The sequence below is a fragment of the Rhinoderma darwinii genome, chromosome 4 (assembly GCF_050947455.1).
Source record: "Rhinoderma darwinii isolate aRhiDar2 chromosome 4, aRhiDar2.hap1, whole genome shotgun sequence".
Taxonomy (NCBI): Eukaryota; Metazoa; Chordata; class Amphibia; order Anura; family Rhinodermatidae; genus Rhinoderma; species Rhinoderma darwinii.
This window is the reverse complement of record NC_134690.1, coordinates 338,004,479-338,027,033: the sequence shown is the minus strand read 5'-3', so window position 1 is coordinate 338,027,033 and position 22,555 is coordinate 338,004,479. Positions and strand designations below refer to the sequence as shown.

At 40.8% G+C, this 22,555-nt stretch overlaps 1 protein-coding gene across 3 annotated transcripts in view; it reads right to left on the bottom strand.

Moving 5' to 3' along the window:
• The window catches only part of ADGB (androglobin), a 235,963-nt gene that overhangs the window by 97,747 nt on the left and 115,661 nt on the right, over positions 1–22,555 (bottom strand). For all 3 annotated transcript variants that reach the window (XR_012883227.1, XM_075862862.1, XM_075862863.1), the window contains exons 12-14: positions 12,805–12,895; positions 8,322–8,454; positions 2,715–2,745 (exon numbers count right to left, since the gene is read on the bottom strand). Coding sequence is in view for 2 of the 3 variants with exons in the window: in XM_075862862.1 (XP_075718977.1) it covers positions 2,715–2,745; positions 8,322–8,454; positions 12,805–12,895 (255 nt within the window). In the remaining variant the exon portion in view is untranslated. The remainder of the gene's footprint in view (positions 1–2,714; positions 2,746–8,321; positions 8,455–12,804; positions 12,896–22,555) is intronic.

The window sequence follows — 22,555 nt, the reverse complement described above, 5'->3', positions numbered from 1 at the left end:
CCCAGTTCCAGTTTGTGCTCCGCTACCGTCCTGCTGACAAAAATGTACGGGCCAATGCCTTGTCCAGGTCATTCGAGACAGAGGACACAGTAAAGTATCATTGACCCGTCCTGTATTATTTCTGTAAACCCTCTGCAAGTTAGAGACATCCCTTTTGTTCGCCTGGCAGACAGGAGAATTCTTTGTTGGGGGCACAGCTCCAAACTGGCTAGGCATGCGGGTGCTCGTAAAACACGAGATCTGATTGCCTGTCATTTCTAGTTGCCCACGCTGCCCAAAGATACTGAGGACTTTGTCTCGTCCTGCACTGTGTGCACTGCCGACAAGGTTGCTCACTCCAAGCCTGCTGGTCTGCTCCAACCTCTGCCTGTGCCCAATGCTCCCTGGCAGCATATAGCAATGGACTTTGTCACAGACCTCCCTTCCTCTGCTGGATGCAATATGGTCTGGGTGGTGGTGGATTGGTTCTCGAAAATGGCTCATTTTGTTCTGCGGACTGGCCTACCTTCTGCTTCTCGACTGGCTAACCTCTTCATACAACACATCTTTCGCTTGCATGGCTTGCCTCTTCATATCTTGTCTGATCGGGGGGTTCAGTTTACCTCAAGATTCTGGAGAGCCCTCTGTAAACTCCCAGATGTGAAGTTTGAATTTTCCTCAGCCTACCATCCACAGTCCAATGGTCAAGTAGAGAGGATTAACCAAATCATGGAGAATTATCTACAACACTTCATCTCCATGCATCATAATGACTGGCTACAGCTTCTTCCTTTGGCCGAGTTCTCATACAACAACCACACAAGTGAGTCCACTGCTTCTACACCGTTCTTCATTGTCTATGGCCAACATCCACAAATTCTTCTTCCTGTTTAAGCTACATCCCAGGTGCCTGCAGCTGACTCTGCATTCAGGGACTTTCTACAGATCTGGCAGCGAACCCGGTCCTCTATTCTGCTGGTGGTCGACCGCATGAAGCGAAAGGCCATCTAAAGGTACCTTCGTACAAGTTTGCTGCCAGGTCTCCTGTCTCCTACAAGCTTCGGCAGCCTCCTACCCTCAGAATCCCCAAATTCTTTCATGAGTCCCTCCTGAAGCCTGTGGTCCTCAACCGCCACACAAAAATGCCTAGCTCTGCAGCTGCTCCCAGTGGTTTGTCTGATGTATTTGAGGTTAAGGATATCCTGGACTTCAAAAAAGTAGGAGGAAGAACTTTTTATTTGGTGTATTGAAAGGAGTTTGGTCCAGAGGAGAGGTCCTGGAAGCCAGAAGAGAACCTCAATGCCCCTGTCCTCATTAAGAAGTTCCTCTCTCGCTCTGGCCCCAAGAAGAGGGAGCGTAAGAGGGGGGATACTGTCGTGTCCATGGCCGCAGACCGCCAGGATTACTCACCCCCCGGCGGCCGCAGCCATGGATCTGTGAGCGCTGGCCCGCATCCCTTCCCCAGGAGACGCTCACTTCCGGTCCGGTCCAGTCTGCTGTGTCCCGTAGAGTGCGCACATGGCAATCATCATCAATTAGCCCATGATCACCTTGGACTATAAGAAGGGCCTGCCCCTTTGCTCATTGCCTGAGCGTTGTTAGTGTTTCCATGTTAGTCTTTGCAAATGGTCACTTAGTGTTTGCCCTGTTCCCGTTGTTCCTGTGCCATGCTGCCTGTTTCCTGTATCCCGTGCTGTGTTATTGTTCCTGAGCAAGGCAAATTGACAATAAGCAGACTACACTATTCTTTCCGTCAAAAACATGGGAACCCCAACGGAATTGAACACAATGGCAGTGTGAACTGAGCCTTACTTGTAGTAACACTATAAGTGCTATTTTATTTGTTAATTTGACTGTATACAACTGCAAAGTTTTATATCAATTAATTGGATATCGCTATTTACATTCATCTGCACTATTCTATAACATTTTAGTTTTCACTGAACAGCTATTGGCAGTACAGTATGGGATCCCCTATAACTTTTGAAAAAAAAGTGCCCCCAACTCTACTGAACGGCAGAATATCATTCAACTAGACTCTGATCACAGCCCCTTGGACTCAGTGTACTGCTTCTTGATATGTACGGAACAGGCTGTGATATTCCATATTCATATCATTCAGGATTTCCCAAGCAACATTAGCCGTGATGGCTTTTTCAAGCATCTTGTTGGCGCCATAATCTAAGTATTTTGTGCATCACTCTTGACAGAACTGCACTTATAACGGTCCTCAATGACCCTTACTGCAATTTCTTGAACAGTTTTGCTACAATGTTTATACATACTGTGAATGTAGCCTAACACAAAACTTAATTCCCACTGTAGAGATTTATGACATATCCACAGGATATGCTATAATTGTGTTATAGATGCAGGTCCCAGCTCTGATAACAGCACCTATCTGAAGAACGGGGGTCATCTGCCACCCCTGACAGTCACCTAATCGGTATCCGGAACTCCCAAAAGTATCAATGGGCCACATCTCCAATTAATTCGACTCCTGGAGGCCCATTTACCAGATGGGACAGGGGTTGGGTGATCTCTGCTCTCTATATAGATATGGGTCCAAGAGCTGGGACCTGAATCTATCAGACATTTATGGCCAATCCTTTGGATAGGCCATAAATATCTAAGGTGGGATTAACTCTTTAAAACAAATTATAATAAAAATGTGTATTCAGCACAAACACCACAACAAAACTAAAACAAAAATTGGAAATATAGAATTTATTTACCTGTTATGTTTTCATGAAGTGAAGAGTTAACCTGTTGGCACAAAAAAGAAATATATTTTTTTAAGCAACAACCATTTATATAATATTGACACGTTCCACAGTGTTTGACAATGAGGCAAACAGTGGCATTGTAGGCACTATGTGAGCACTAAATTAGCACTATTTATCTGTGTAAAGTATGGCATTCTCTGGGCACAATATATGGCTGTATATTAGCAAATTTCTTTGTCAAATGCGTCTATACAGTGGAGGAAATAAGTATTTGATCCCTTGCTGATTTTGTAAGTTTGCCCACTGTCAAAGTCATGAACAGTCTAGAATTTTTAGGCTAGGTTAATTTTACCAGTGAGAGATAGATTATATAAAAAAAAATAAAGAAAATCACATAGTCAAAATGATATATATTTATTTGCATTGTGCACAGAGAAATAAGTATTTGATCCCCTACCAACCATTAAGAGTTCAGCCTCCTCCAGACCAGTTACACGCTCCAAATCAACTTGGTGCCTGCATTAAAGACAGCTGTCTTAAATGGTCACCTGTATAAAAGACTCCTGTCCACAGACTCAATTAATCAGTCTGACTCTAACCTCTACAACATGGGCAAGACCAAAGAGCTTTCTAAGGATGTCAGGGACAAGATCATAGACCTGCACAAGGCTGGAATGGGCTACAAAACCATAAGTAAGACGCTGGGTGAGAAGGAGACAACTGTTGGTGCAATAGTAAGAAAATGGAAGACATACAAAATGACTGTCAATCGACATCGATCTGGGGCTCCATGCAAAATCTCACCTCGTCGGGTATCCTTGATCCTGAGGAAGGTGAGAGCTCAGCCAAAAACTACACGGGGGGAACTTGTTAATGATCTCAAGGCAGCTGGGACCACAGTCACCAAGAAAACCATTGGTAACACTTTACGCCGTAATGGATTAAAATCCTGCAGTGCCCGCAAGGTCCCCCTGCTCAAGAAGGCACATGTACAGGCCCGTCTGAAGTTTGCAAATGAACATCTGGATGATTCTGAGAGTGATTGGGAGAAGGTGCTGTGGTCAGATGAGACTAAAATTTAGCTCTTTGGCATTAACTCAACTCGCCGTGTTTGGAGGAAGAGAAATGCTGCCTATGACCCAAAGAACACCGTCCCCACTGTCAAGCATGGAGGTGGAAACATTATGTTTTGGGGGTGTTTCTCTGCTAAGGGCACAGGACTACTTCACCGCATCAATGGGAGAATGGATGGAGCCATGTACCGTCAAATCCTGAGTGACAACCTCCTTCCCTCCACCAGGACATTAAAAATGGCTCATGGCTGGGTCTTCCAGCACGACAATGACCCGAAACATACAGCCAAGGCAACAAAGGAGTGGCTCAAAAAGAAGCACATTAAGGTCATGGAGTGGCCTAGCCAGTCTCCAGACCTTAATCCCATCGAAAACTTATGGAGGGAGCTGAAGATCCGAGTTGCCAAGTGACAGCCTCGAAATCTTAATGATTTACAGATGATCTGTAAAGAGGAGTGGACCAAAATTCCATCTAACATGTGTGCAAACCTCATCATTAACTACAAAAAACGTCTGACTGCTGTGCTTGCCAACAAGGGTTTTGCCACCAAGTATTAAGTCTTGTTTGCCAAAGGGATCAAATACTTATTTCTCTGTGCACAATGCAAATAAATATATATAATTTTGACAATGTGATTTTCTTTTTTTTTTTTAATATAATCTATCTCTCACTGGTAAAATTAACCTAGCCTAAAAATTCTAGACTGTTCATGTCTTTGACAGTGGGCAAACTTACAAAATCCGCAAGGGATCAAATACTTATTTCCTTCACTGTATATGGCCCTCAATTACTGGCGCTATGTGTTTTAGGCCTTATTCTCACGGGGCTGCGCATCTCGGACGTGAAAAACTGGCGTTTTTCACGTCAGAGGTGCATCAATGCTCTGAGCTTCTGGATGCGATATTACGTATCCCCATAGACTAGAGTCTATAGTACTGAGGGATGCGTGAAGAGTGAAAAAATAGAAATTGAATTAACGGCCATGTGAACGGCGACATTGAATTACATAGGTCCGTGTGACGGCTTTTGTTTTAACGGCCGTCACACGGACCTATAACAAATTTGTGTGAATAAGGCCTAAAATAAACATGAAGTAACCTGGTTATTGAAAATGTATTTCCCAATAAAACATGTATTTTCCGGGCTTGTTTAAATATGGGAATATAGGGAGCTTGTTTGTCCAAGACAAAGCATCTCAATATTTATGTCTTGCCAGTATTGTCAGAAAACAATACATTTTATTCATGTCCACTTTAGTTTTTTCCTTCAGGATGCTATCCGTTTTTTTCACTGATAGCACCCTGACCCATTAATTTAAATTGGCCCATGCAAACTTCCGTTCTATTTCCATCAAAAGTAAAGCATGTCCTACTTTTGTCAGTGATTCCGTGGCCATAGAAGTCAATGGGTCAGTGAAAAAAACCGGCTTCCGTGTGCCGTCCGTTTTTGACGGATCCGTTGCCCTAGCAACGGCAGGGCGTGCCAAACTTCACAGACTGGGACATGTGACAAGTTCAAATGAAGTTCAATACCTTCCATTTTTTTAATGGAAACACGGAAGCACAACGTCTGTTTGAAACGGAAACACAGAACGGACATGGAGTACACTCGGAAACCACACGGATACCATAACAGACACATGGATCCGTGAGAAACGGCCGTGAAAACGGTGATGGAAGTGTGCATGAGGCCTTATGGGTATTCTACAATTTACAAATGAGCTTATATAACCAAAAAGGAAATCACAGAATATTATGCATCCATAATTAACTGTGGATTCTGCATTAATTCAGCAATTTAATAGTTTTACTGAAACTCAATAGCAAACTAAAAATCCTCCCTTCCAGCTCGCCTGATAGTAGTTCATAAGATTAGGATTAGTTTTTATTAATTATCAAATGAATCTAGCCTTCAGTGATGTAAGGGAAAAGAACAATTTTAGGATGCCGTCTTAAGCTCTCATGTTCAATTATGTGACACAATTAAGTAGCAAGAGCAGCTTGTCATTTTCAAAACAAAGTGTCACCACATGAGTCACAAATTTGATACAGCACATGAGTCATCTCTAATTCCATCAGGCACTAAGACTCAGTACGTTAGCATGAAAAATTATATCATCTTCATGTAGGGAAACACAGAACTAATATCTTGCAAGTAACGTTAAGAAAGTCTGACTCAATGACATCTCAAGGTTGCAGTGTCTGCTAGAGTAGGAGTAAAAATTACGCACCTCTGAAAAGCAATATACAACCTCCAGCGAAAAATAATAATGTCCCAGTGGTCTTAGATCCTCATGTACAACACCTTTGTGAAGCCTTTCCTTTAAAAGCTTGAGTCCACTCCTTCCTACTAATTCACTTACAAGAATTTGTTATCATTGTTTGCCATGTTAAAGATACACTGAACCTGCAGCCCGGTCACAGTCACTGTTTCTACAAGCCTGTCAACTCACATTAAGCTTTCAAGTCTCCTCCTACTGTGTCCCTTACTGAAATGATGGAAGACTGTGGCCTACGAGTCAAATAAGCTACAAAATAGCGTTAATTCTAGATTAGAAACTTGAATTTAACCATTGAGGTTCATATCCTAAGAGGGTTTTAAATTGATCACTGGAGGATTGTGTTAACATCAAGGGATTAGTCCATCCATTGGAGACTGCAACCCCATCACATACCCTGATTAATTAATTATTATATTCTATTAAACGAAAAACAGGTAAAAAAAAATAATAATTCTGTGAACAATTTACAGTTTGCAGTGAACCCATTTTTGAACTCGATCAACCCCAGGTTTGTTTTCCATCTAGATGTGATTAATCTCACAAACATAAACGAAAACTACGAACACTGGGCCACAAAATCACTAGACCTAAATCCCATGGAAAATTTGAGGGACTGTTTGGAACAGTAGTTGCAACCCAAAATATGCATCTGGTTAGTGGAGTAGTGATTTCATCTCAAAACTTTGAGGGGCTGACTACCTGTTAATAACGCAAAGGGCATTAACAAGTATGGCGTACATGTGTAGAGGTTCAGATAGCACTAGATAAGGTAGGTGCACGAATAGGGCCCAACCCAATGTCCGATAGATGAAGGAAGTATTCGGCACACAAATTGGAGGTGAAAAATTTTGGTTATTTATTTTTTATTTCTTATTTGATGCCAGTGGCTAGGTGCGATGTTTGGGTCACATTGACCTTCATCAGGCAATGAGCCGTGCTGGGGACTGTTGTAATATTTGTTATGGTGCTTACATTCAAATGGCTGCCCTTTACGCTATAGTTTGTGGCCAGCTGCCATTTGAATGTATTTAGAAATAAATAACATGAATTTTTCACCTCCAATTTATGTGCCAAATACTTTTTTCAAGTATGACAATATATTTAATCCCTAGGCGACATGTCACATCAAAGGTTGAGCGTGCTCTATTCTCATCAGGTGTCGGCTGTACAGTATGTCACAAGCCGACACCTTAATGCAACGAGTGGAATCAGAGATTACACCGAAATCTCCCGTTTAAAAATTTAGATGATGGCAGTGTCTAAGCCGTTAGAGAAAAGGGCGGCCCCTTCTGACAGCCCATCGGCGCAAATGGTTGTCATGGCAACCTGGGGGCCTATTGAAGGCCCCCAGGTCTGCCATGTTTGCGCTCAGAAGCAGGGCTTAACCCCTTAACGACATGTCACGTACTGTACGCGGCAGCCGTAAAGGGGAAGTATGGAGCAGGCTCATGGGCTGAGCTCGCTCCATACACAGCGGGTGATGGCTGTGTTACAGAGCTGATACCTCACTGAAACGGGCGGAATCAAAGATCACTTTGATTACGCCCGTTTAACACCTTAAATGCCGCTGTCAATCGCGACCGTGGCATTTAAATTCTTGGAATCAGGGGGCGCTTCCTCAAACACTCCATCATGCTCCCCCCCCCGTGGCAAGCCTGGGGGTCTGCCATCTTTGTACTTCTTTGAAGCCCCTGCCTGATAAATTGACATGCTGCGGATTCTAAAAAACGCACCACAGGTCAATTTCAGTCCCGAAAAATACTGCAGCGTGATTTTCTGGAATATGCTGGTGCTGTATTACGCAAAACTGCATGTAATACTCATCGTATGCATTGACCCTAAATGGTGCCAATAAAAACGTCATATCGTCCCGCAAAAAAACAACCCCTCAAACGGTTATGGCTTTTGGAAGGCAGGGAGGAAAAAACTAAATGAAAACCTGAAAATTGGTTACATTTCCGAGGGGCTAAAGGGGATTAAAAAAAGGCTCTGCTTTTTTCCCCAGAAACTATGCCACTCTTTTCTATAGGCTATGTCTGCACCTCAGCTATAGTCAATTGAATGAGCTGCATTTTTAAATAGAGCCCATGAACAAGAGCGGCGCTGATTCTGGGTGAAAAATCAAAGAGAATTTTACCATATAATCCTAAACAACCTTGACTAAAAATGTTTTCCCTGGGGGCCTATATATCATATTTTATTTTATAGTGATCCAAACATTTATTGTGTTCTACTTTTTTTTTTTTGAGAATTATTTTTACCTGAGTTCCATTTCCAGCATTTAATCCCACATTTTCATTTATATATGTACTACTTTCCTGGGCCATCTCTTCAGCCTCAACAACAGATGCTAGACTTGATGTCATGGGAGAGCTTCTTCTTGTAGTAGTACTTCTGGACGGTAAAATAAAATAAAAACATATTTTCTATGAGTTTACAGTAAGCAAATAAGATCATTTACATAGAGGTGACATTTAAAGCTATATGGATCACTAATTTTGCTTAGCAACTTCATCATTCTGAGCATTAAAGAGGATTTCCAGTCGCATAAATCAATATGTGATTGGTTGGGGTCTGACTCCCGACGATCAGCTATTTTGAAGGGGCTGGACCTCGTACGAGCGCTGCTTCCTCTTCATTTCTTCTTGTGAAACAATCAGATAGTTGACTTAAAGATCTGATACCAGAAGTTGATCGGCACTGTTTATTGGGGCCACAGAAGAGTGATTTGGGCACATATAGTAAAGGACAACAAAACTGATCACACAAATCACTGCATAGGAAGCAGAAAGAAGTATTCAAGCTAAGGACAATAATAGCATATCCATAGGATATTCCATAAATATCAGGTAAGTCGAGGTCCCACCACTCTGATCATCTCCTATTAAGGGAACGGGTGTGCCCTGTGAAGGAGGTGCCAGGGGGAGATGGTCCCATGTGTGCACGGTTCTTTCCATAATGCCCTTTAGGAGTTATGACAACAGCTGATTGGATATATGTCTGGAATATCCCTTTAACCCCTTCATATATCTGGATGTACATGAACAGTGTTGTATGTACTACAATGGTCTGATCCTGGCTGTTTAACCCTAACCTAATGCACTGCAATCAATACTGTGGTTTCAACAGGAGTCCATTTGTTCAGTTAGCGTGAACTCCACTGACAGGTTAACCAGTTTACCCTTTTATACAGACAACCTAGATTAATTGATTAATTATATTTAAATAAAAGTAACGGTTAAAAAAGTTAAAAAATGTGATTGAAACATGCTTGAAGGAGATTAAATAAACGTCACAAGATGAAATAATATATACGCATACAATAAATGTGAAAAAAAATTTATGGCGATTGCATAAAAAAAATAAAAATACAAGGATCACTGTTGTCTGCATTTATCTGCATTTTTCTCCGATAATATAAATTAATATATAATACATTTACTTATAAATAGCTAAAAAAAATTCTGTGAAACTACAGGGTAGAACCTCTAGAGTTACAGGGCACATCTAAACGAAATGACTGGTGCAGCCCCGAGGTTTATATGAAGGTAGTGCAGGCTGTCATTGGGAGGAGCCTCTCTGTGACCCATAGCGGCACTGTAGGACATGCATCACCCAACTTTCCACAGTCCGTCCTGCTGTTAGAAGCAAGATAGCTAATACAACTGAATAGAAAAACGATTATAGTGCACACTGCTGCACTATAATCGTTTTTCACTGAAAGTGGAGGTACGCTTTAAGCAGAATTTATCCCTAAAATAAGAAAAACAGATCCTGTATATACAGTTGTGATCTTTTGTCCTGCTGTTAAAATTGTATTCCGCCTTTGCATAGGTATATCTGTTCCAGAAACACTGGATTTACTAAGCTGTCTAAGATTTAGCTCCAGATGCTCCAAATTCATCAAAGTGGTGCATGCTGCATGATAAATTTTGGCACATCTTGCTAGACACTTTTTTCTTCTTTATATAAAGATTTGCTCAGTTTTTGTGCACTATGGCAAATTTTTGGTGCATTTAGGCTACGCCTCCTTCCAGCTAAGTCACACCCCCTTTTCAAGACACTTTTTGAATTGTCTAGTTATGCGCAAACATCTGTTCTTCAATTAGTCTAAAATGAAATGTGTTAAATTGCGCCGAAATTGCAGACATAGTAGTAAATCAGTCCCACTGAGGGGTTCTCATTAAATTATCCCAGGAATAGACATATGTAAAAAAATAAAATAAATATGAACATAAAATACAAACAAAAATGGGTGTATTTCAGAGGGAAATAGTCGCCTTGTAAAATACCAATTATTTCAAGTTATACCTATTTTGAAGGTGAAATTAAATTTAAGAATACAGTTTCTTGAGTTCATTTTGATAAAGTATTAGATGATGTATTATTGTATTTAGTTTAGTAGGACATTTAAATAAAAACATGAAAAAGTAAGCCTAAATACATCCTGGAGATTATATTTCTTAACCCCTTAACGAAAAGGCCCTAAAGGCTTTGAAACGTTTTTTTTTGTTTTTTAAATAAAAATGTGTATCAGTGTGTTTGGTACAACTTTATAATTGCTTTTTAGTAAAAAATCTTTTTACTTTTTGAGATACAGCTGCTTTGTATTCTGTATACAGAGCCGCTGTATCTTGCGCTGAGACCTGAATTCATCAGCTCAGCAGCACTGACGGGTTCAGTGTCAGCGGGTCCTGCGTGTCCCTGACACGCAGGATCCACCTGTTGTCGATCACATCTAAGTTCATAACTTCAGTGCCGCTGACCTGATAGATACAGGCTCCAGCGCTAAATACAGTTGCTCTATTCAACTTTGTATCCAGCAGTTTAGACATGCGCTAAGGCCTCATGCACACGACAATGTTTTCAGTACGGGACAATATTTCCTAAGAGAGGCAGGGATTCTTAGCATCATGCATAACTATGATGCTAGAAACTCCAGCTCCCTGAACTGTCTTCGGTCCTGGAAATGCTGCCAACATACAGTGCATATATCACGGACCAAACACGGTCGTGTGCATGAGGCCTTAGGCATAGCGCATGCCTAAAGTGCTGAATACAAAGTTGAATAAACAAAAAAACCAATGAAAGTGAAACATAGTAATCACATGTGGTAATGAAGAAACCCTCCTCCCAACATCAGAGGGGGCATGAAAGAATAGCAATCAAAGCAATCCACTTTCTAGAAAAAAAAATTGTGTATATGGGACCCATGACAACGATTACCATGTATGTGAAATTTGAAATGTAAATAAATACAAAGATGTAAAAACAATAAGTATAGTATAACTGGGCAAAGTAGGCCATAGAGAAATGAGTTTAAATCTTATCATAAACATAAAGTGAAAATGCATATATGTATTGAGCTTGGTTCTTGTGCCGTATATATGTATGAGCTTGGTTCTGAAGCTGTAATTATATAGGATATATTTATAATAACAAAATTGCCGGGCAGGTGGGATTGTTTTCAATTCATTGTATATTTAATGGGAACCTGTCAGGTAGTTTTAACCCCTTGAGCCGCCACATGCAGTAATACATGACCTGACAGTATTTCCAAACATTCCCTTGTATGTTTTTTTCAGATGCAGCAAAATCAACTTTTAAAACGGTGCAGGCTTTATGCTAATTACTCATTAAAAGGTCATGGGGCAGTGCCGCTATCATGAATAGTCACATAGTCCTTGGTAGTGATGTAGAACAGCCAGGGGGATGTTAACCAAAATCTGGGGGACGCCATTTAAATTTTTGCCTCAGGCAGTAAAAAAAAGCTAGAATCGGGCCTGTGCAGTAGAAATTTTTTTTTTTTTATCTACCCAGTTTGGGGGCACAACAAATTTACTGTGTAAGTAAATATAGCGTGAATATTGGAAAAACACCATTATTTTTTAGTTTACTTTTTATCTCATTCTCGTTTCACACTAAATAACCTGTTAAATGTATTCTTCAGGTTATTACGGTCGTGCAGATTCCTAATATGTGGTTTTTCGTTTTATGTAGTGTATGGGCAATAAAATATATTTTCTGCTAAATAATGACTTTTTTAATTTTTGTTATTATTATTATTATTATTATTATTTTCTAATCCCTAACAACTTTATTTTTTACTTATAATGTATTAGCATACTCCTGTATGCTAATACACTATACTCTGTCACTTTAGCATAGGCCGCTTTAAGGGCCAACACATAGTGTGCCCTAACAGCAAGCATACTGAACAGACAGCCCTGGGGTTCTTTCTAGGTCCACGGGGCTGACTGCAGAGGATTCCCCCAGCCTCCAATCACGTCACAGGGTTTCCAGAGACACTATCGAAGAAGGAAGTACCCTTTGAGAATGCAGTTGTCACGGACCGAGGCGATCAAAGGGTTAAACAGCTGGGGTTGGCGTTTTCTCCGATCCCAGCTGTATTTAGGAGGCTTCTCTAAGTTCAGGAGCTGTTAAGTAACAGACATCACTGTAGACTAAGGACCTGCACCACCTGCCATCAAAAGGTAGTTAAGGGGTTAAATATGAACCTAATAACAATAAACCACTAAAATAACTAATATCATTTCTGGGCGGGTAATTATGGTTAGGCTTCTCTTTAAGATACCACAACAAGGGAAGGGCATGGAAAAATACATTTATCCTCTTCAACCATGATGTAATACCACGTAGAACCAATAGAATCAGAGGTAACATGGCAACATTGCTGTTGCTTTATTGTCACCACAAGGTAAAGTTTTACTTCATTGTACTTACCCTTCCGATGGAAGAGAAAGGGGATTCAGTCGAAAGTTAAGAAATGGTGTGGTGATCTCCACAAACTGATCAGCTTTCTTCTCAACAGGTTCTGTGATTGAAAATATTTTAAAAACACAATACTGCAATATTTAAAAGGATTTTACAGTTTACTTCAAAAGAACATACAGCAAGATAAAGTAACATAAAAAGGCTGATGTGTATATATGTATATAATATAGATACATTGGTTTAGAGAGCAATTAGATGACAATGAGACCAGAAACTAGCCTACCTTTTTAACAAAAAGTTGTGCTTAGATAGGTACTTAAGAATTGAAATTTTTTTAAAACTGATGAGGTGACTCATTATTTTTTCTTGTGAGCCATATATAGAGGGTCCATAAAGTCCAACCTTTTATACTTCTAAACCCCAGTTAAACCAGAGGAGGGCAAGAACCACACAGTGTAGACCCATTTGTCATAGAGTGGAAAAATTCCTTCCTGGCCTCCTACTGGCAGTTGGACAGATCACTGGATCAAAGTTCTACATTGATACCGATGACCCAGTTTATTTAGTATTTCTCAACGATGATGTCTAACCTTTATTAAAACTATCCACGCTTTCAGGTATTTCTAAATACTGTGGGAGCATGTTCTATACCTTTTTAATTCAGAAGGAAAAGCAAAGGTTCTAAAATTCAAAGTGAAATCGCACCCTTAACCGCATGCAGTGACCATCTGTGTTCTGCAAAAAGAACATCTATCGCATTGGTTTTTTGAAAGATTAATTGATTACAGTTATTCTGTTTAGAAAAAGGGTTGAATGAAGATGACTAGAAGCCAACTCTGGAAACATTTAGTGCACATGGGCCAAATAATATTCCAAGGAATAGCAAGCTTTATTTCCCCCACTAATCTTTACACAGTATTCTTATGTTAGTTGACGTCACCTACGAATAACATAACCAGTCAACCCACATTATAGTTTTTTTATGTCCCAAAGGCAGATACATTAGTTGATAGCTGAAATAACTTAGACATTGGAAAGTTGTTTTAGAAAAACAAAACCTATTTATTTTTGCAGAGCATATTTTTGTGTGCTGGTCTAAAATGTTCTGTTGTTAAAGAAAAAACATATAAATTTCCCTGATGCCCCAAATGGAAAATGACAAATTGATATCGTGCAGATAAAATTGGTCCCTCTTATTATGCTCAATGACATGTCTTTTGAGTAACAGTAAAGAAATATATTAGTGGCCTCACAGTCAATCTGTTCAAAATTTACTGGCAAAGTAAATGTACTATTCATCTATTCTGGTAATAATTTGATCAAAATTAATAGCCAGTCTCCTTAAAGAGAACCTTTCACCTCCCCATACATGTGCAGCTGAGTGAGGCATGTAATGGGGAGGGCTGCACAAACCCTGGGGCACTTTACATTTTTTTCTACCTCCCACCGTTATTTAGATATCGGTGCCGTTATATTTGGCGCCCTATATTTAAATAAAACTAAGAGAACTAATGTGTAATGGGCACATTAGTTCTCTTCCTTTGATTCATATACCTGCCAACTACTAGGGTCCTTTCAGTATTCCAATATTTAAATAAACCCCCTGAACAGTCAACGGACATGCCCACTTGCCTGTTCGGATGAAAAGACTGCAATCGCACACTCTCTCATGATGTGGCACTGTCCATATCTGATTGGACAGTGTCACAGCCATAGTAACACGCCCCCTTGACAGTACAGTGTTGACTGCTCAGGGGGTTATTTAAATATTGGGTGCCAAATATAACGGCACTGATATCTAAATAACGGAGGGAGGTAGAAAAATGTGTAAAGTGCCCGAGGGTTTGTACAGCCCTCCCCATTACATGCTGCACATGTATGGGGAGGTGAAAGTTTCTCTTTAAAGAGGCTCTGTCACCAGATTTTGCAACCCTATCTGCTATTGCAGCAGATAGGCGCTGCAATGTAGATTACAGTAACGTTTTTATTTTTAAAAAACAAGCATTTTTGGCCAAGTTATGACCATTTTCGTATTTATGCAAATGAGGCTTGCAAAAGTACAACTGGGCGTGTTGAAAAGTAAAAGTACAACTGGGCGTGTATTATGTGCATACATCGGGGCGTGTTTACTACTTTTACTAGCTGGGCGTTGTGTATAGAAGTATCATCCACTTCTCTTCAGAACGCCCAGCTTCTGGCAGTGCAGACACAGCCGTGTTCTCAAGAGATCACGCTGTGTCGTCGCTCACAGGTCTTGCATCGTGTCAGACGAGTGAGGACACATCGGCACCAGAGGCTACAGATGATTCTGCAGCAGCATCGGCGTTTGCAGGTAAGTCGATGTAGCTACTTACCTGCAAATGCTGATGCTGCTGCAGAATCAACTGTAGCCTCTGGTGCCGACATGATGCAGGACCTGTGAGTGACATCACAGATCTGCACTGCCAGAAGCTGGACGTTCTGAAGAGAAGTGGATGATACTTCTCGTCAGAACGCCCAGCTAGTAAAAGTAGTAAACACGCCCCGATGTACGCGCATAATACACGCCCAGTTGTACTTTTACTTTTCAACACGCCCAGTTGTACTTTTGCAAGCCTCATTTGCATAAATACGAAAATGGTCATAACTTGGCCAAAAATGCTCGTTTTTTAAAAAAAAAAACGTTACTGTAATCTACATTGCAGCGCCTATCTGCTGCAATAGCAGATAGGGGTTGCAAAATCTGGTGACAGAGCCTCTTTAAATAGATAATTAAGACTTTCGTCGAAACCAGTGTAAATAGCAGTATTATTAACGAATAAAGCATTTTGGCTTTCAAATGTTTCTTAGTTTCACAAAAACCATTAACAAAAATTTTTTTGTAAAATTGTTTAACAAATTAGATACATTAAAAGCCTCACATATCTCGCTTTAAAAAAAAAATTGGTTTACATTATGTGCTTACTTCTATTATTTTTTATTGTAAATGTTCTAAAGTTTCTCCTATTTTATGTTGATAAACTTTATGCAGTAGGTACTGATGCTGGACGAGGAAGTCTGGCTCGCAATCAGCGTTTCATTTTATCCCAAAGGTATTCAAATGGTTTCCGATCAGGGTTCTGTATAGTCCACTCATTTTGCCACACCAAATTCATCACAAGATGTTTTTCTGGACCTTGGTATGTTCACAGGGACACATCCAGACTGGAACAGAAGAGGCCTATTCCAAAATGTTGCCCCAAAGTTAAAAGTATAAAATTATCTAATATGTCTTTTTATGCCGTAGCAATAAAATTACCCTTCACTGGAAATAAGAGGCCTAGCCCAAGCCCTGAAAGACAGCCCCAGACCATTATCACTCCACCAAATTTTACAGTAGGCCTTCTGGTAGGTAGCGATTTCCATCAGACTGCCAGAAATTGATATTTGATTCATCACTCCAGAGAACACGTTTCCACTGCTCCAGAGTTTAGGGACTGTGTGCTTTACACCACTCCAGACGATACTTGTCACTGAGTATTGGGATCTTAGTCTTGTGTGCAGCAGCTCGACCATGGAAACCCCTTTTTATGAAGTTCCAGATGCACATTTCTTGTGCTGATGTCACTTCCAGGGGAAGTTCAGAACGTCTGTACTGAGTGATGCAACAGAGGATAGGCAATTTTTATGCGCCATGCGTGCAGCACTCTAAGTTTAAAAGTGCTCTACTGATTTGTGACCGAGTTTCCATTACTAAATTCACTGAAGTGATATATGAGTAAAATGTATAACTTTTATTTCATAACTCTCTAAAAACAGGGGTATAATCACCACTGTGAAGAGCCCAATCGTGTGTATTAAAAACGTATTAAACAAATACTCCAAGTCCTGATTCATTTGTGAACCCTCTACGACTGGGTATATTATAAAGATACAAATATGGAATCAGCATTTAAACATTGGTGTAACAGTGGTTTAGACCCTAAAACACACCGGAGCCTGCGATAACCGCACCTAAATCTCCTGATGCTAAGGTACACAACGATGCCACTGTCCCCTACGCTAAAATCCCTTACTTAACCCGACCCTACGCGTTTCTATACTTATCATCATCATCAGGGGTCTGTAGCTTGGTCACTCTGGCCAGGATGCCAGCGATATTTCTTCAGCAGCAGATATTCTACTGCACAACACGGAAGCATGCACGCATAGATGTCAGCGGCATGCTTCACTACGGGACTCTGAGATACTATAACTAGATACTCCTCCCCCTGGCCTCGGCGGCATACTTCGAACCAGCCAATCGCACCAGCCCACCACATTCGTGATGTCCGACAATGTGACTCCAGGCTGTCAGCTGACATACCCGGAAGCAACACTGTCAACGCCAAAGAACGCGCAGACTCAATGGAAGGCTGTAGACGCATCTACTTGCTGCACAAAAGCTCATTCTAATGAAAGATAGAGTATAACAATAACAGGTTGGATACATATTGCGGATCAGTTCAAAACCGCAACTGGACTGCCACAATTGAAGCACCTTCCCTGGAGATACATATTGTATGAATGAATAAGCGATATTAATGTCTACCACACTTTGGACTTTAAAAACCCTCCTGGACAGATCTACCATGCCTGTTACTATTGAATGACTTGCTGCAATTTAGCTATACTAGGACCAGGATTTAATGACCATACACCTACCTAGAAAACCAACATCACAATATATATTCAAATGAATTATATATTTAAATAAAACAGGTATAATTTGTTTGCTCATTTAAACCTTCAGGCTGTACACAGGCCAGTCTGTAGATCCATTGGGCCTCTTTGCGCAGAATGAGGTTGTCCCAGTCCCCTCCCCGTTTGGGAGGACGTACTAATTCAATCGCCTGAAATTGTAAAAATTCTGCCCGGCCTTGATGTTTTGCATGTACATGTTTTGATATGGGAGTATCTCTCGAATTTGTAACATCTCCAACATGTTCCCTGATCCGGCGCCGAAACTGCCGCAGCGTTTTGCCCACATAATTCAGTGGGCATGGACATGTTATTAAGTAGACCACCCCAGCTGTTTTGCAGTTCACGAAGTCTCGAATGTCATACTCAACCTTAGTGGTGACACTTTTGAATTTCTTCCCACTTTGGATAAAATCACAAGCTTTACAACTGCCACATCTGTGTGTGCCCGGTATCTGCCTATCCAACCAAGTTCCTTGTTGTATTATAGGGTCAAAACAGCTCTGCATCACCCTATCCCTAATGTTTTTACCTCTACGGAACGTGACTGAACGCCATTGTGTTATCTGATCCGCCAAGTCCACATCAGCACCCAAGATACGCCAGTACCTTTTTAGTATTTCCATGATCTCCGATTGTTTAGAGTCATAAGTGCCTATGAGTCTCGTGACCCTTTCCTCTTTACGTTGTCTAGGGACTAAAAGACTCTGCCTGTCTGCATCCCTCGCTCCCTCATAGGCCTTTCTAATTACCCCCTTAGGGAAGCCTCTCTCCTTCAATCTATTTGCGAGGTCATGTGCCTGTACCTCAAAGTCATCCATCGAGCTACAGTTACGGCGTACTCTCATGAATTGGCCTCTGGGGATGCCTCATTTAAGGGGATAAGGGTGACAACTGTTCCATTGAAGGAAACTATTAGTTGCCGTCTCCTTTCGGCGTACTTTGGTACGTATTGCGCCTTCCTTAGTTTTGATCATTTTAAGATCTAGAAAAGATAATTCCTGATCACTGATTTCACATGTGAACCTTAGCCCTAGGTCGTTTACATTAAGGGCTGCCACAAAGGTATTAAATTCCTCCACTGTGGAATTCCAAAGCAACAACATGTCATCAATATATCTAATCCAGATACCTATTGATGAAGTCCACTTGGCAAATTTATCCCCAAACACTACTGTCTCTTCCCACCAGCCAAGAAACAAATTTGCATAGGTGGGAGCAGTAGGACTCCCCATTGCTGTGCCACGTTGCTGGTGAAAGATGCGGTCTTCAAAGATAAATACATTCCTCTCTAACACAAAATGTAGCAATTGTAAAACAAGCTGGTTATGAGCCACATATTGAGTACCTCTAGATTTAAAAAAATATTCCACTGCCTCACAGCCAAGTCTATGTGGAATAGAGGAATACAAAGCCTCCACGTCCAAACTGGCCAAAAAGGTATTTTGTTCCAATGTGATACCCTCAATTTGTTTTAAAACATCCATAGTGTCACGTACATATGATGTAAGACCTAGTACAAACGGACGCAACACCTGATCTATATATGTGCTCACATTTTGGGTTAGATTATTAATACCTGATACAATAGGTCTACCACGTAAGGGAGGATACCCTTTGTGGATTTTTGGCAGGCTATAGAAGCATGCCATAATGGGAAATTGTGGAAATAAAAAGTTAAATCCATTAGCACTGTCAGGATTCTGTTGTTGTACTGCAAAATTACCACTAGTGGCCGCTGTTTTACACTTTGAAGAATTGTGCTGCACTTTTACTCCTTACCACTGGAGGCTGCTGTTTTGCCCTTAAACCTGCCCTTAACCAAGATGGCAAATGTTGCATCGTGTGGAACCATCTTGTTTCCTGTTTGGGCCTACTTCAGACCACATGGAATACCAAACAGTGCTTGAGTATTGTGACTTGTTCCAGTCTCCTGCTCCTGAGAACTGTCTTTGCCAGACTGTTCCTACTTCCTTGCTATTCACTACTACTCGTGTTCCACCCTCCAAGCACTGTTCCTGGGGACGTCTCACCGGGTTCTGCACTGTGCTCCGCTCGCTACTTCTGACCATAGGATTCCAGCAGTGTTCGCCAGTATTGTAACACACTGATCAGGGACCTGCTCTTTGCATCACGTAGGATGCCTAAAAGCTCCTTTTTGAACAGTGCTGTGGGGTTCTCTTTTAAAATGGTATAACAGTCAGGATTGAGCAAAATGTCCTCACACATTTTCTTATAGTCTTTACGACTCATGACCACAATGTTCCCACCCTTATCGGATGCTTTTAAAATGATATTACGTCTTTTTTCCAAAGTGGTAAGAGCTACACGTTCAGACCAAGACAGATTGTTATCAATACCACTCACATCCTGACCCAAAGCCTTGATCTTTTCCCCCACCAAATCTACGAACAGATCTACGTTGGTAAAATCCCCCAATGGCGGCAACTTCCTACTTCTAGTTTTTAAATTGGTAAAAGGACCCAGTCCTGGAGCTCTACTTGATTCCTCAAGCAACCCTTCCAAGGCTTCTAGGCCTTCTAAATCAGATTCCTCTAAACCCATTTCCAGACACTTTTTCCTGTTATGATGTTTGAAAAACTTAATCCATTTTAATTTACGAGCAAACAAATTCAAATCCTTGATCCAGGTAAATGAATCAAATTTCACTGTGGGGACAAATGAAAGCCCCTTCTCTAAAAGCATGATCTCAGATAGACTCAATTTGTGTTCAGATAAATTGATAATTTGTAACTTATCTGTTCCTCTTCCCTTTATAAATCCTTTTGTCCCTTCAGCATGTAGCGGGAAATGGGGGGATTGTTGGATAAAAAATTACTGCCACTGTTGGAAGAAGCTCTAGCCCGGCCTCTTTTCCTACCTCTGGCACCTCCCCTATATTTTTGTCTACCACCACCAGTCCCAAAGAATGGGCCTACTCTTTCAGAGTCTGTTGTTTCACTCCCAGATGTAGAGGGGTCCGATTCTCTTAAACCCCTATTAGACTGCTGATGCTGTTGTTGCTGATTAACAAAATCATAAGCTTTTTTCTCCCTAAACTCCTGCAGATCTCTCTGGAACTGGAAGTGCTTACGCTCTTTTAGATGATTAGTGAACCTCTCTAAGGATTGTTGCAAGGTTTTGTCTTTTTTGTCAAAACCTGGGGTATCAACCAGAGTCTTGACTGTCTCAATCTCTTTTTTCAATTCAACACTGATGTGATCAAACTGGATTATCTCTTGCTCAAACAAAATTTGCATTAATCTCAGTGAACTCCCTGTGATCTCCTGCTCCCACCTCTCTTTTATATTAGGTGTCTATAATCTGGAGGCTGGGGCAATAGGGACTCTCAGGCCTCTAGGTACTATTTTATTCTTGAGATAGTTCTCCAGACTCTGAATTTCCCACCAACTCCTTGTATAATCCTTATGTAATCTAGTGAGGTTTTTAAAAGTGGATTCGAGGGACGCACCCTGCGTTGTATACACAAGTTCACACTCAGAGAAGACGCTTTTTGCCTCACTCATCCATTCTTCTGTACTTAAATCAGAGAGTGCAAAGGCTGCCATACCCAGATAAAGTATAATATATAATGAACTGTACTGATTCGTAATAATTCACTGTATTTAAGCGATATATATTGTGCTCCCACAAAATATGAAAATTTGTAAATTCACTGAAGTGATATATGAGTAAAATGTATAACTTTTATTTCATAACTCTCTAAAAACAGGGGTATAATCACCACTGTGAAGAGCCCAACCGTGTGTATTAAAAACGTATTAAACAATTACTCCAAGTCCTGATTCATTTGTGAACCCTCTATGACTGGGTATATGTTGCTTCCAGGTATGTCAGCTGACGGCCGGGAGTCACATTGTCGGACGTCACGAATGTGGTGGGCTGGTGTGATTGGCTGGTTCGAAGTATGCTGCCGAGGCCAGGGGGAGGAGTATCAAGTTATAGTATCTCAGAGTCCCGTAGTGAAGCATGCCGCTGACATCTATGCGTGCATGCTTCCGTGTTGTGCAGTAGAATATCTGCTGCTGAAGAAATATCGCTGGCATCCTGGCCGGAGTGACCAAGCTACAGACCCCTGATGATGATAAGTATAGAAACGCGTAGGGTCGGGTTAAGTAAGGGATTTTAGCGTAGGGGACAGTGGCATCGTTGTGTACCTTAGCATCAGGAGATTTAGGTGCGGTTATCGCAGGCTCCGGTGTGTTTTAGGGTCTAAACCACTGTTACACCAATGTTTAAACGCTGATTCCATATTGGTATCTTTGTAATATACCCAGTCATAGAGGGTTCACAAATGAATCAGGACTTGGAGTAATTGTTTAATACGTTTTTAATACACACGGTTGGGCTCTTCACAGTGGTGATTATACCCCTGTTTTTAGAGAGTTATGAAATAAAAGTTATACATTTTACTCATATATCACTTCAGTGAATTTACAAATTTTCATATTTTGTGGGAGCACAATATATATCGCTTAAATACAGTGAATTATTACGAGTTTCCATTACTCCTACGAACTTTACAAAAATAGCACTTATAGTTGACCAGGGAAAATTTAGCAGATCAGAAATTTCATAAGCTGACTTGTGGCAAGAATGGAACCCTATGACAGGGCCACGTTTAAAGTTGCAGAGCAGGACCCATACTACTACTATTGCTTTTCTATGGAGATTTCATGGCTGTGTGCATGATTTTATGTATCTATTTGCAATGGAAACACCTGAATTCAATAATTAGGAGGAGTGGCCGCATACAGTGTATGAGCTAATCTACAGTATTAAATCCAGGAAAATAGGACAGTGCATATAGGGGCAGATGTACTAATGTGTCTGGGACTCGAATGTGTCGTAAATTACACCAACATCTGGTGCATTTTAGCGCAGTTTAGCTAATTTCTTGTTAAACCAGATGGTTACGCCTCACTAAACACTTTTTAAAAGTGATCCAAAAAAGGAGTGTGGCTTAACTGAAAAGAGGGAGTGGCTTACAATGAGTTATTGAACGCCAAAAATTGGCACAAAATTCTGTCACAAACTAAGC